At 48.4% G+C, this 15,055-nt stretch overlaps 1 protein-coding gene across 8 annotated transcripts in view; it reads right to left on the reverse strand.

Moving 5' to 3' along the window:
* Prkag2 (protein kinase AMP-activated non-catalytic subunit gamma 2) overlaps positions 1-15,055 on the reverse strand; it is a 272,656-nt gene that overhangs the window by 86,616 nt on the left and 170,985 nt on the right. For all 8 annotated transcript variants that reach the window (XM_050123663.1, XM_050123665.1, XM_050123662.1 and 5 more), the window contains one exon: positions 10,927-11,141. In XM_050123663.1, coding sequence (XP_049979620.1) covers positions 10,927-11,141 — 215 coding nt within the window. The remainder of the gene's footprint in view (positions 1-10,926; positions 11,142-15,055) is intronic.

Here is a 15,055-nt window from a genome sequence, read left to right on the forward strand (position 1 = left end):
CCTTTCCCCCAATGTACTTCCTGGAGAACTGGATGACAATGTCACGTACCCTTCCGTGCGCCCTCCTCCCACATGCTACCCCACTGGGCGGCACCTAGCCCGGCGATCTCATAACGTAATGATTTTCAAATGAATGTTTTCCTCTAAGAAGGTGCCTCCCCTGCAGCCTCCGTGTAGCACACGGCTGTCCCATGGCAGCTTCCTTCATGAGTTATGGCATGTGCACATGTACATATGTGGGCAGATGTGTTGACCCAAGGCTGGTGCCCAGAGTTTTCCTCGATTGCTTTCCCATGTTATCTGAGGCAGGGTCTACCAACTGAATTCAAATCTTGCCTGTACAACTAGTCTAGCTAGCCAGCTTGCCCTGGGGAACCCATCTCAGCCTTCTGGGTGCTGGAATTACATGTGGGTCCCCACACCTACTTAGCATCTATGTATTCTGGGTATCCACACTCTGGTCCTCGTGCCTGCCTTTCAAGTGTTCTACCCACTGAATCATGTCCCTAGTCCCTAGAGAAGTCCTTTTTCCAGAGGCAAGTGTAGCCCACGCACCTGTGTTGGCTACCTCTCTATCCCTACAACAAAACATCTGAGATCACTGGCTTATAACGGCTTCGGCTCACAGTTTGGGAGGTTCTGGTGTGCGGCTGGTTGGCTCAGTGTCCTGAGTCCCTGGTAAGGTGGCTCATCATGACAGGAGCAAGCAACAGAGAGTCACACCACTGATGCTGTAAGCCAGGGGAAAAGGCAGGGAAAAGGGGCTGGGCCCTGCTACTTTCCTTCAAATGAAGGAACCAGTGACCTCAGCACCTTCCTGCAAGGCTCCATCTCTTAAAGGCTGTGCTACCTAACAACGACACCATTCTGGGGACCAAGCCTTTGACCACAGGGGTTTCTGAGTGACATTCTGCATTTAAACAGTACCTCTTCTTTAAAAACCATGCAAGAGAAGACAAAGACAAGTTGACCTTCAAATGAGCCCATTCCTACTGGAGGACATGCAAATCCCTTCCCTCCTCCCAAACCTTGTTACTTAATCTCTTCCACCAGTTTTGAAGTGACTCGTGTTACTTTATAATGTTCTGGGGGAGAAGAGTCACAGGCTTCGAATCCTAGCTGCACAGACTGTCTGCTGGCTCCCCAGTGCCCTGTGCAGTCAGGCTGACGGATCTCCCGGCAGGCAGGAGTAGCAGCCAAGCCCACAGCGTCCTGTGCTGAGTGGGCCTGGCTTCACAGCCTCAGAGCAAAGCTCGCCTACTTGTCTCCTGTATTTCTGGGGACCAGGTTTACTGTACCCTTTGTTGGGCTTTTTCACAATTAATTGCACAGCCGTATAAAAGGAAGCTTCTGGCATAGAAGGCTTAGCCAGCTTCTGAAGAAAGGCCACAGGGAAATCCCATAGGCTTTGCAGAGCTGTGGATCTAGCGTGAGATGACACAGGGAAGAGGTGAGAGGGTGAGCATGTGCCAATCAAACGTCATAAAACGAAGTGATGGGCCAGATATCAGGGGACAGGGTGGGCCAAGCCCTGAATTAGGTATACGAACAGAGAGGATGAGTCACCCTGAGGTGGAGAGGGAAGATTCCAGTACTTGTCTTCAAAGGGTATAAACTATGCTAAGAACATGGCTGTGGAGCCCAGTGCTGTGATTTAAATCTTGGTGTCTGCATCTGCTAGCAGCTGAGCCCTTAGATGAGTAATTGTTCGCGATTATCTTACTGGGCCCTTGTCACAGTCTGAGGCAAGCACTATGTCTCCTCTAGCCGCGGCACAGGGTGAAGGGGTTGCAGGCACAGGACCTGTACAGGCCGTTCTTCAGCTCGTTAACAGGCCTGGCCACCCTCATCACTACAGAGAAATCTTTCCTTGTCTCCCCCGGCTCACCCTCACTTCTCTTCACACCGAGCCTGGTAACACTGTAGCCCACATTCCCGGCCCGAGCTCTGCCATCTTGCTCTCTCTCAGTAACCCTGCCATCTGGCTTCCAACCCTGGCTCGGACTATAATTCTTCCTTCCTTCCTTCCTTCCTTCCTTCCTTCCTTCCTTCCTTCCTTCCTTCCTTCCTTCCTTCCTTCCTTCCTTCCTTCCTTTCTCCTCTTCCGTCTCCTTCTGTTCCCTTCTATTCTCTCCTCTCCCATCTTTCTCCCACTTCTTTCTTCTTCCTTTCATTTCATTAAAACAATTATTGCACTTTTGATGGGCTTTGTTATGACATTTTCATACTTATTTTTGGTTAGGCTTCTCCCTGACTCCCCAGACTCTGGATCTGCCCCTCCGCTGGGCCCCTCCCCACCCTTCTCCCTGGATGTCATGAGTATCCTATTTTCCTTTCCTTTCTCCACCACCAACCTCCCTTCAAGACTTCTTTCCCTCTTGTGATTGTTTCGTTATCACATACATGCACACATGCATGCAAGTACACACACACACACACCTACCTGTATCCCACCCCACCACTCAGAGATAGGGAAGAGGAGGAGGGAGGGAGGTGAGAAAAGGAAGGAGAGAGACAGGGAGGGAGGGAGAAAGGGAGAGAGACAGAGAGAGATTTAAGATTTAGTATATCCTTGGCACTCAGTCCTGAAGAAAACAATACACAAGGCTCTTGAAGACCTGTCATTGCTCATGGAAATGGGTGGAGCTCCTTTCTTGGGCCCCACCTTCTTTTCTGCTTCTGGACAGTGCAGGGACCCAGAAAGAATGCAGCCTCAAATCCTCTTCTAGTAGCCAGGAGGAAAGCTGTTCTCTGGCTGTCTGTCACAGTGACACTTGCGGAAGCTCCATCTCTGTGACCCTCTCAGCAGCTCCTGCTTCTTGACCTGATGTCAGTCCCCCCCCCCTCCCCGCACTATTTTTAAAGTAGCTAATCTGTAGTGCGGAGTGAGCGATAGAAACGTTAGTTTGCTGTCTCTGGACAGACACATTCAGGGCAAGTCCTTATTAGGTCGTCGCTGGGTATCTGAAGTGGTAGACGGGAATATAAAAACAAGTAGTGCACACGAAAACTTCTCAATGTCATGTGATTTGAAACATTTATAGATTTTTAGGGACCTGCTGTGGGCGCAGCGGGCTACCCGCTTGATTTCAAACACTTCCTGAGCTTTGGTAGCTAATCTTGCTCGCAAGGCTGGTAAAGATCGAGCTAGCGCCCTCCCTTGCACATTGGGCGCCAAATATGGCAGATTAGATTAATGCAGACAAATTGTAATAAATATAAACATAACTTTAATGGAAAAATCAGACTCACAAAACCAAGGTTCCCGCGGAGCACAGGAAACAGAAAGGGGTGTGCAGGCTCCTGCACACCCAATTTATCAGTAAACATTTGCCAGAGGCAAACCCGCCCCCTTAGAGGCTGGCCTAACCCTATAGTGCTGTTCTTTGAAAATTAAAAAACAGCGTAGGGCAGCTATGCGGCTCATTTGGTAGAGAGCTCGTCACACATGCACAAAGCTCTGGGTTTGATCTTGAGCACCACAGAGAGCAGACCCATAATCCCAGCACTTAGGGGGTATTAACAGGAGGATCAGAAGTTCAAGGTCACCCTCAGCCTCACAGTTTGGGGACAGCCTAGGATATATGAGACCTTGTCTGGGAAAGTTTTTAATTGGAACATGTTTGCATGCATTTATGGGCACAGGACAATGGCTTGCCACAGGTAAACAGTATGTAATGAGCAAACCACAGTGAAGAGCTTTTTGATCCTAAGAAGAACAGCACAAAATAAAAGCCTGTGTGGAGGAGAAGGCACCATCCACAGGGTTCTTGTTGTGTTAGCACCCACGTAAAAACCAGGCCTTTATAACCTCAGCTCTAGGGAGGCAGAGGCAAGAGGATCGCCAAGGCTTGTTGGCCATCCACTCTAGCTGAGTAAGAGAGCCACAGATTTGGTGAGACACTCTGTCTCAAAATATAAGGTCGGGGTCCTTCCCAATATTCCAGGCTAGGTAAACTAGAGATCTTGCCAATGAAGTTGGTTGATGTGTGTGTGTGTGTGTGTGTGTTTTTAAGATTATCTTTTGCTCTACTGTTCTGTGAGACAGAGCCTATGAAGCGGTTGTTAAGGTTAGAGGAGGGGGCTTGGAATGTGATTAGATGCACACTTAGAAATCACAAGACTGCCAGCCAAGTCCCCAGCCCTGAAAGGGAAGTTGGATGAGCTCACAGAGTAGCCCAAAAGGACTGAGATCCTTACAAGAAGTGGGGAGGGATATGAAGGATGCAAACAGGTGAAGAGGCTTCGGATCAAGGTGGGAGGGATCCAAGAGACCACACCCTCCAGATCCCTGATGCTGGACTCTGCGTTAATCAGCTTTGTGCCGCCACAGCAGAACACCCGGCACAAGCTGCCGTGGAATTAGAGAAGTATAACTTGCCTTACAGTTTTGGAGATCCAAGTTCACGGGGCAGAGTTCAATTTCCTCTGGGACCATATCATGGCTTAGGGTCTTCCCTCCCCTCCCCTCTTTCTGATACTTAATAATATTCATAACCCAAACTCTGCTTGCAGGGATTCTGAGTCAAGACAGCCCCAAAGTAAAATTCCAAGATCAAGGGTGTAGCTTAGCAGTGGAGTGCTCGCTTAGCAGCAGCAGAGATGGGTGTGTATATGTGCGCACGCATGTGCGTGTGCTTGTGAATATGGGCACACTTCAATGGTCAACTTGACATAACCTAGAGTCACCTGAGAAAGGTCTCAGGGAGGGGCTGTCTACACTAGGTTGGCCTGTGTCTTAATTAAGTTACCTGGCATGGGACGCGTCATCGCCATGGGCAGCACCACTCCCTAGGCAGGGGAGCAAGCACAGGAGCATGTCTGTGACCCCACATCGAGCTGCTGGAGAGAGTCCATACCTATCATCACTTCTTTACTTCCCATCCCCACTCCAGGCTATGTCTTTGGCCCTTGGCCATACAGGGGTCCAGGCAGTGTTGCCCAGGTCATGGTGAAGTGGGGTGACGTAACAGCCACTGTTAGGTAGGTGGGGATGACCTTGAACTTCTGGCCCTCTTGTCGCCACCTCTCAAATACTGGGATTATAAGAACCCTCCACCAAGCCTGGTTTCTGTGGTGCTGAAGCCTGAACACCAGGCTTCCTGCATTCAGGACAAGCCCTTTACCCACTGAGCCACATCGCCAGCCTGCATTTGTTCGCTGAATAAAGAAATGATTTCGATAAGTGCTGTCACTAAAGACAAATATTCACCCTCGTTCCTTTCCAACTGTAGAATAAAATTCATGGGAGCTGACTTTACAAAAAATGATCCCTGTTTATGGAAAGAGTCCCTCTGCTACAGAGCAGAGATAAATTATGTTGAAATATTTTTAGGGCCCAGAAATCTTTAAGCAGCTCGTATCTCTTCAGGAAGATTATGCCAGTAGCAAAATTAACAAAATCAGTCAAGCTCTTAAAGAGCAGCCCATAAATTAAAGACATCCGACAAAATCCAATTATAAAGGGACAAATTCTGTATGAACTTCAAACACCACCTGCTCCACTGTGGCTGCAGAGGCTGCAGACCCTCTGGCTGCACTGGGCTGGGGGCAGCCCTCCCAGGGTAACATTTATAGGTGGTTAGATGTGCTAAAGGCAAGGAGCCAGTGGGAACATCCTTTTCCAAATTTTTTGTTTGTGATATATGCATGTACATGTGTGTTACAATGAGTGTGTGCACCTTATGTGTGAGCGTGCATGTGGAGACCAGAGGTGACCATCGGATGGACTCGTCTGGGTTTCTCCACCTTATATTTTGGGACAGGGCCACTTTATTGAACTTGAGGCTTATCTCAAGTTAGTTAATTCAAGTTAGACTGGAGGGCCAGCAATCTCCAGCAGTCTGTCTGTCCCCACTCCAAACCAGGACTGGGGTTACAGATTTGTTCGACTGCACCCCACTTTTGCATTGGTGCAGAGATCTGACTTTGAGTCCTCGTGTTTGTGTGGCATGTACTTAACCTACTTAACCATCTCCTCAGCCCTTCTTTTCCACTTCCTGAAACACATCATTTCAAAACACAAGCGGGGAGCCCTGGGTGGCCACCCTGGTTTTCTGCAGCTTTAAGTACATGAGTACCATGGGCAGGAGCATTCTTTTGCTGTGATGAGGTACACACATTACAGGTCTCAGCAGAGAACAGTTGTAAACACGCAGTTCCATGAGATAAATGCACCCACGCTGTCGTGGATCCACCCATCTCCCAGACTGTTCCATCTTCCCAAAGGGAAACTTCCAGTAAGAGTACCCCCCAGCACTGGTGAGATGGTCCAGCGGGTGACGGCGACCGCTGCCATGCCAGAGGACCTGAGTTTGATTGCTGAGATCCACGTGGTGGAAGAAAAGACTGGAAAAATGGCTTCTGACCTCTCTGTACAAATGCTATGACACACATTACACCCCCCCCCAAATAAACGAAAAGTAATTCACGAAAATGTCCCGAGTCCCTGGAAAGCCACCACTCCACTTTCCATCTCTACCACGAGCGCCGAGTATAGGGACCTTCGGTAAAGAGACCACGAGCATGGGGACCTTATGTAAACAGATCACAGCGGTACTTGCCCTGGTGTCTGGGTTATCTCACTCAGCGTGACAACCTTGGGCTTACCCCTGTCAATAGCAAGTGTCTGTCTGCCACACAGCCGGTCACGGCTCATTTTCTTTTCTAGAAGGTTTTCTCCTGCCGCTCTGCTTAGTTAAACTCTCACCATCACTCCAGCTCAGCTGGTACTGTGTCAGCTCCAGCCATTATCCCAGCCATCAGCTTTCCACGCTGACTTAGCTGTTTGCCTGAGTACTACTCAACACACTGCCAGCAAGTGTGTAAGCTCTGGAGGGCAGAGACAATGCCTGGCAGCTTAACCCTGGCCATGCACATGGACACTGACAAGCCCCCTTTAATAAAGCCCCGCTTGAATGAATGGAGGGGCAATCATGGTATGTACTCTGCTTGGCAAACACATCCCCCCTCCCCCCAAAGGTATCAACTGGTACGGGTTGAACTGCATCTCTCGAGAAGATATGCTATGTTTTAAGTGTAATACCCATGAATGGGACTTTTAGTTGAAAATAAGGTCTTTGTGGATGTCACTACATCCACATGAAGCCATTGAGATGGACTCTTATCCAGGATGATTAGTGTCCTAAGAAGAGGGGCACTGGGGTACAAGCAGACACAGAGGGGAAGGTGGCTTAGGAGATACAGTGAGGACCTAGAAAAATCCAGGCTGCTCAATGCTGGGAGAGAAAGGAGGCACTTGGAAGCCTAGAGGAAGCGAGGCCCCACCCAAACACCGGCTTTGGACTTTAGCTTCAGAACGGCGGGGAAATGCGATGTGCTGCTTCAAGCCTCCAGTGTGTGGGATACTTGGTTCTCTTCTGCACAGGTTCTGCACCTGCAGGTTTAATAGACTGCAGACTGGGAATATCTGGAGCAGGACTGTCTCTGCACTGGCTATGTGTGCTTTGTAAGGACTGTCTATGTGATGCAATAGACTGACCATGATGTCTTCCAAAGATGGTTTAAAAATCTACAGGGGTCACAAATTATCCTAGAGAAGCTAAATAAGAAGGTGAACCCAAAGAAAAATATAGTTATCCTCCTGGATATTGGAAGTAGACAAGATTGCTGGGCAAAAATTGGGAACTTGGGGGTGGGGTGGGATGGGAGTGAGAGGAAATGGGAAGAGAAATGTGAGAAGGGGAGGATGGGGGGGCCTTGGGGGAATGGGATGAGTGGGATAAAGGAAGGGTGGATATGGGAGCAGGGAAGTATATATCTTAATTAAGGGAGCTATCTTAGGGTTGGCAAAAGACCTGACTCTAGAGGGGCTCCCAGGTGTCCAGGGAGATGTCCCCAGCTAGTTCCTTGGGCAGCTGAGGAGAGGGAGCCTGAAATGGCCCTGTCCTATAGCCATACTGACGAATATCTTCCATATCACCACAGAACCTTCATCTGGTGATGGATGGAGATAGAGACAGAGACCCACACTGGAGCACCGGACTGAGCTCCCAAGGTCCAAATGAGGAGCAGAAGGAGGGAGAACATGAGCAAGGAAGTCAGGACCGTGATTGATGCACCCACCCATTGAGACAGTGGGGCTGATTTATTGGGAGCTCACCAAAGCCAGCTTGACTGGGACTGAAAAAGCATGGGATAAAACCGGACTCTCTGAACATGGCGAACAATGAAGGCTGATGAGAAGCCAAGGACAACGGCACTAGGTTTCGATCCTACTGCATGAACTGGCTTTGTGGGAGCCTAGACTGTTTGGATGCTCACCTTCCTAGACCTGGATGGAGGGGGGAGGACCTTGGACTTCCCACAGGGCAGGGAACCCTGACTGCTCTTTGGACTGGAGAGGGAGGGGGAGAGACGTGGGAGGAGGGGGAGAGTAGTGGGCGGAGGGGGAGGGAAATGGAAGGCGGGGAGGAGGCAGAAATTTTTTCAATAAAAAAATCTGAAAAAAAAAAGAAAATCTACAGGGGGACGTGTCTAGGCATCATTTCAAAACCATGCCATTTTATAAAGGGGATTAAATACACAAGGATCTTGGTACCCTTGGTGGAAAAGGACCAACATGACCGAATGGCATGGCTCCATCTATGCTGGTGCATCCTCACTGAGCTCAAGGATTGCTCTGGGGCTCTGAGAGGACCGAATTCAAACTAAACCGGCTACTGAGGGTAGGGTCTCCATGCTAGGGGTACTGTGCCAGCTTGGACAATATCCAGGGGTGTGTAAGGAATCTGGCCTTCTCCATCAACAACCCCAGGCCTTCTCAGCTAATCCTCTGACAGCCACAAAGACATAGTCACTTCCTCTGAGTGACAATCTTAGAGTCTACCTCAACTCGAGTCAGGTGATGTCAGATCTTAAAACTCTAGAATACACTCCCTCCACTTTCTTCTTTCTCTTCTCTCTCTCTCTCTCTCTCTCTCTCTCTCTCTCTCTCTCTCTCTCTCTGTCTCTCTCTCTTTCTCTCTTCCTGCCTTCCTGCCTTTTTTGTTTCTTCTTTTCTTTCTTTTTCTTTTTAATCTTATCCTGCTTTGCTTGTTGAAGGAGCGGCAGGGCTGCGTCCCCGGCACCCGGCCGCCCGCATGGCTTATGCCCCAAAATAATTACATGGAAACTGTATTCATTTAAACACTGCCTGGCCTCTTATTGGCTAGCTCTTACATATTAATTTAACCCATTTCTAATATTCTGTGTAGCCCACGAGGTGGCTTACCAGGGAGGATCTTAACCTGTGTCTGTCTGGAATGGGAGAACCATGGCGACTCTCTGATTCAGCTTCTTTCTCCCAGCATTCTCTTCTGTTTACTCCACCCACCTATGTTCTAACCAATAATATGGGCCAAGGCAGTTTCTTTATTATAATTAACCAATGTCCTTCCTCCATCATTTATGATATAGATATAAATAATTTACATTAGTATGGATTTTTAAGGTCAATTTTGTTATATGTATATGTATTTCTGATATCGATTAAGGTATTGTGATTATGTAGTTCATTTTAAAATGTAATGTATAATTAGGAAATATAGGTTGCTAATGGATAATCATCGATGATAATAAAGCTTGTAGTCATGTAGTTAGATTTTCTAGATATATAGAGATATCTTTCAGTTAGATAGGCATTCTTCATATCTTTCAAAGACTACAGAATATGGCATTTTAAATGTTTTAATAACTTAGGGCTTTTCATGACAAGGAGACACGTCTGCTCCTGGCAGCACCAGCTACTTCAAGAGGAAGATAGGCATCGAAGAGGATCCTTATGGAGTTTGATAGCCATTTGGGCAAGAAACTGCTCTTGCCTGGACTGTTGCATAAACTGAACACAGAGAACCCTCAGAGAGAGGACTGCTGAACTTGCCTAAAGGTGAGATGGTCTTTCGGGGTTCCTGATTCATGAAAGAGTCTGCGAGACATTCTGTAGGACACAGCAGAAAATGACTGAACTGTCTTTGGAATTTCCTGCTTGATGAAAATGTCTGCTGGAAACTATGGGCCTGTAGGCCGAAGATGGATGCCCCAACGGTACAAAAGAACTTTGGGTGACTGTCCAGGCAGCAAGATGTCTCTGTCATTTATTTCTTATTTGCTTAGGTAATATTATATCCTTCTGGAGTCTTTGATGGAGTTAAAGAATGAATAGATAATTATAGTTTTCCTTAGTTATGATAAAAGATAAAATAGATATAAATATTGTAACTGTAATTCTTACTTGATAACTGTTTTGTTATATGTAATTTTGCTATGTTAAAGTTAAAGCCTTCTTTTTTTTGTTTAAACAGAAAAAGGGGAAATGATGGAGGAAGGACATTGGTTAATTATAATAAAGAAACTGCCTTGGCCCATTTTATTGGTTAGAACACAGGTGGGTGGAGTAAACAGAAGAGAATGCTGGGAGAAAGAAGCTGAATCAGGGAGTCGCCATGGTTCTCCCACTCTAGACAGACGCAGGTTAAGATCCTCCCTGGTAAGCCACCTCGTGGGCTACACAGAATATTAGAAATGGGTTAGAACAATATGTAAGAGCTAGCCAATAAGAGGCTGGAACTAATGGTCAGGCAGTGTTTAAAAGAATACAGTTTCCGTGTAATTATTTCGGGGCATAAGCTAGCTGGCAGCTGGGAGCTGGGGCGGCAGGGAAGCGCCCCGCTGCTCCATCAACATTTGCTAGTGACAGATTAGCACCAGTCCAAATGGTGTTTCCAAAGTTTTAAGGAGTAGAGGATGACAGCTTCTCCTTTGATTTCTATCATGTCATCTGGACCTTGTATGTTTCTCTCAGCCTGTGACTTATGACAATACAACTCACAAATGCTAGCAGTGCGCAGCTCAAATGGTGTGGGGAAGCTCCATCCTCCCTCCCATAGTTTAGTCCAGTCCCACCCTGGGAAGAAGGTGCAGACTTACGGTTCTCAGAGGAACATGGTGTGTGGGGGATGCCAGTGGAGGCCGCACTGGACTCTGAAAGGCCAGGCAGAAGCGCTGGCCAGTGTCCGGTGGGGATGAGGAAGCATAGATGCGGTTTTCTAGGCGTTCAGGCTCCTGCTTATAGGACTCCAGGGGAAACGGGTGCGGCTTGGTCACTTGGGTGGGTGTTGATGGAGAAGAGGAGACACTGGAGGCTGCAGGGAGATAACAGAACTTATTAGGAGTATAACCTCGGCAGGGAAGAGGGGACTCTTTGGTGCTGAGAGACAAAACCCCTGAAATATTAAATGTAGGAATCAGGGAAGAGTTTATGAAGTGTGTTCGCAGCCACTTAGAAGTTCAGGGTTCAGAAACACCCTCGCCATCCATGCTGAGGTGTGAGCAGGCCCCCTTGTTGGGGTGTTCACATAGTCCTGACATTATTAGGGCTGGCCTCTTCATTCCTCCACACGGTCTCGCCCTCCCCTTGGTCAATACTGGATGATTCCTTCTCTATCCCCAACAGGCTTATGCCAACAGCAAACACCATGGAGCCATATTGATGGAGACCGCTTATAGGGAGATGCATAGTGAGCTCAGCAGAACTGAGGTCACTGCTGAAGAAACCACATGACTGCATGGCTGAACAGTATAGTGAGTGTCCTGATGAAAGAAAGGGTGTTTGGGCACAGTGACACACGCCTTTAACCCTAACATTCAAGAGATGAAGGCAAGCCTGGTTGACATAGTTCCAGGTCAGTCAGCTCATAGTGAGACCCTGCCTTTAAAGAGGAGGAGGAAAAGGAGGAGGAGAAGAAATAAAGAGACATAGCTACATACGTGTGCACACAAGGGGGGGGGAGAGGGAGAGAGAGATCCTTGGAGCAGAGGGTGATATGATACATGCATGCATACACAAGAAGGCAAGAATGACAGCTGGTAACACCAGAGGCCAAAAGAGATGGGGACAGAGTCTGCCCCGCATAATGTGGAAGACGCATGGCACTGCCATGCCTTGGTTCTGATAGGGTCTCATATACACCTGTGGCTGGCCCTGAATTTAATACATTGCTGACCAAATCTTTAAATGTTGTAGTGAGGTCAGAACAGGCTTCCTGTGAGTGTCAAACAGGAAATATTTCATCCTTCCTCTCTCTACTTAGTCTCAACCAGACACCCAGCCCTGCTTGGTGCTTCCCGGGTGGTCATGCCTAACTCCTCATGGGCATGGGATGGGGGGCTGATGAGGTACAGAGCAGGGTGGGCCAGGTAGGTCAGGACTTAAAAAAAAACCTGTGCCACACATACATCCTAGGGATTGCCATAGGCAACCCTTCCAAGGTCTGGGGTTTCCATGTGCCAAGACAGGGGCGGTCAGTCCTCAGTGATCTCCAGTGCCTCCCTGGCCCTGAGTGATGGAAAGCACTGATAACCAGTCTCCATGGAACACAGTCAAAATTCCCTTGGGCTGCAACTTTACCTAGTCTCCATTCAGACTTTCTGGTTCAAACCCCATCCACAAACACATTTCCAAAGACTCAGAAGAGCATGTCCTCTGTGGAGGCCATTTTTTTGTTGATCAAAACTACAGATCTGGGACTAGAGAGACGGGTTAGTCAGTAAAGTGTTTTGGTTTGCAAGAATCAACAGAAATTGACTCCTAGAAACCACTTAAAACAAAACAAAACAAAAACTGGGCATAGTGGCTGTGTACTTGGAATGCTAGTTTTGGGAGGCAGAGACAGGAGGATCCCAGGGGCTCACCTAGCCCACTTGGAAAACTCCAGGCCAAATGCAAGACCCTGTCACAAACAAACAACTAAATAAACCCAAACAACCACCCCAACTAAGATGGCTGTCACCTGAAGAGCAATACCCAAGGCTGTCCTCTGCCCACACATGTGTACCTGCATGCTCACACAGGTGGACATGTTAATTGATTCCTCAGCTCTGCTTTCCTCACCCAGTGATGGGTTATTGTGGTGCTGATTTTGAAAGCAGGGTTCACATGCCCACCTGCTTTTCAAGGGGCAGAGTGAACCAGGGCAGCACGGTGTCTGATGGGAAGGGGTCAGCTTCACTGTCCTCTCCATGTGAGGAAGCTGGGAAGTAGAAGAGGCAGTGAGTCCTGGGCATGATATGATGCCATCTGGAATTTTGAAGAAGGGAAAAGGATTTTATATCTACAGTGTTTGCATCCTGCCGATCTGCACGTGTCTGTCTCCAGGGAGGAAACGGAAGAAGGAAAGTGGTCCCCTCACATCTTTTCTATTCCCATGCTCTACACTGTGGGTATGATGGGCAATGTTTAACCTTCATGTCAATTTGACGGGATTGAGAATCTCCAGGGATGCATGCCCTCTGGGTGTGTCTATTAGGGTGTTCCCTGAGAGGTTTAACTGTGGTTCCCATCATCTCATGGACTGGGTGTCCCAGACTGAACAAAAGGGAACGCTGAAGAACATTTGGTTACTTATCCACTTCCATTTGTCAAGTTAATAGCGGAGTTCATATGTACTGACTCCAGTTCCCAAACTCCTTTACCATAAAGAAATTGAGATGCCATCAAGGGACAGGACCAAAGATGTAAAATCACGTAAAATTCTGTTTCAGCCATGTGAACTCTTTCTCTGGAAAGGGTTTCACAGGTCAACGGGAAAGAGAGTCTGGAGATACCTGGCTCATGGAAAGGCAGGAAGAGGCGCTAAGAAGGGTGAAGGGTGTGCAGAGGAGGGGCTGGGCCTGGGACTCTGAGTGCTCCCCACACTGGGTGGCCTTGGCCAGGCAGCTTTCTCGCCAAACTGGCAGGGACAAAGATCAATTGTCACCACGTGGATGCTGGCTTCTCAGTCATTATTTAGAAAAGGCCATAGGGCTGGTGAGGACATTCCTGAGTGATTTTCTGTTTGAATTTTGGTGTCCCCATTAGTAAATCAAGGGGCAAGAAGGACAACACTGCCTCTCAGCTCCATTCCTTTACATCTCAAAAGGGCGGCCGTCTAGCCTTTAGATGTTGTGACGGCTGCTGTCGTTTATGAAGTTTATGTTCAATAACCACACAATCAAGTTACAAAAGAAAAATCATAAAAGAATCTCATAATGTTTTAAGTGAGTTTATGATCATGTTGGGCTCCATTCATAGCTTTCCTGAGATGTGTTTACATAGACTCATTAGTACTTTCTCACTAGACTGACTACAACTTGGCTATCTACAAGAGCCAAGTGCCTGTTCTACACATCAGTAGCTCCCAGGCAGCCTCTGGGGCCCAGTTTGGTGCAGGAGGATGAGGAAGCCAGAGGCCTAATTCAGGTGTGGTGGAGGAAATGGGACAAGGGCAAAACCAACAGCAGATCGAGCACCACCAAATACCCCTGTGATAAATGCATGTGTCCCCGGATGGAGGAAGGACGCAGACAGGGGCAGCCAACCTGTAGCCAGAGGGGGCAGGTCCTCTCCAACATCTGAGGACGGGGTCTCCGACCTAGAGAGCAGCATGGATGGTCTCCAGTGCAGGTGACTTTCATACGAGGTGGGGATGTGCATGGCAACCCAAGAAGGAAGCCAGATGGTTCCCTCATTAGGTTCCTTCTGAGAAGCAGCCCTCCTTGGCTTCTGAAGGGGCTTGCTGAGGGCTGTTGTCAGCTCTGAGGGTGAACAATAGCTTTGACCCCCCCCCCCGGCTGCCACAGAGCCCATGAATAAGCCCAGTGAGTGAACTGAAATGGACCCTGGCAGCCAGACAGAATGCCAGGCAAGTGTCTCCAGACACCGGGGAGCCATGAGCCGGTGACTTCACAGGACCTGGCTGGCCATGCTGGCAGTGGGAGCTGTGGCCTAGAAGTGGGAGGAGAAGGCATGACAGAGATGCCAGCGGAGAGGAGAGCCCTGCCCTTACGACTGCTGGGCAAGGCTGAAGCAGAGGCCTGGGCTTTGGAAGCTCCGAGCTCTGGGCCTGGATTTACCCCTAACTCACCATGGGCCCCGAAGCATGCCCACCTCATATGACCAGATACAAATAAGCCTAGTGCTGCAGAGGTATGCATGTGCTCGGATCCGTGTTATACGAACGGACCAAGCTGGAGCCATGAGACAGCATTGGCCTTTTCATACATGGGAGACAAAGAGGGG

The sequence above is a fragment of the Alexandromys fortis genome, unplaced genomic scaffold (genome assembly GCF_014885135.2).
Source record: "Alexandromys fortis isolate MF-2015 unplaced genomic scaffold, M_Fortis_MF-2015_v1.1 scaffold_217, whole genome shotgun sequence".
Lineage (NCBI taxonomy): Eukaryota > Metazoa > Chordata > Mammalia > Rodentia > Cricetidae > Alexandromys > Alexandromys fortis.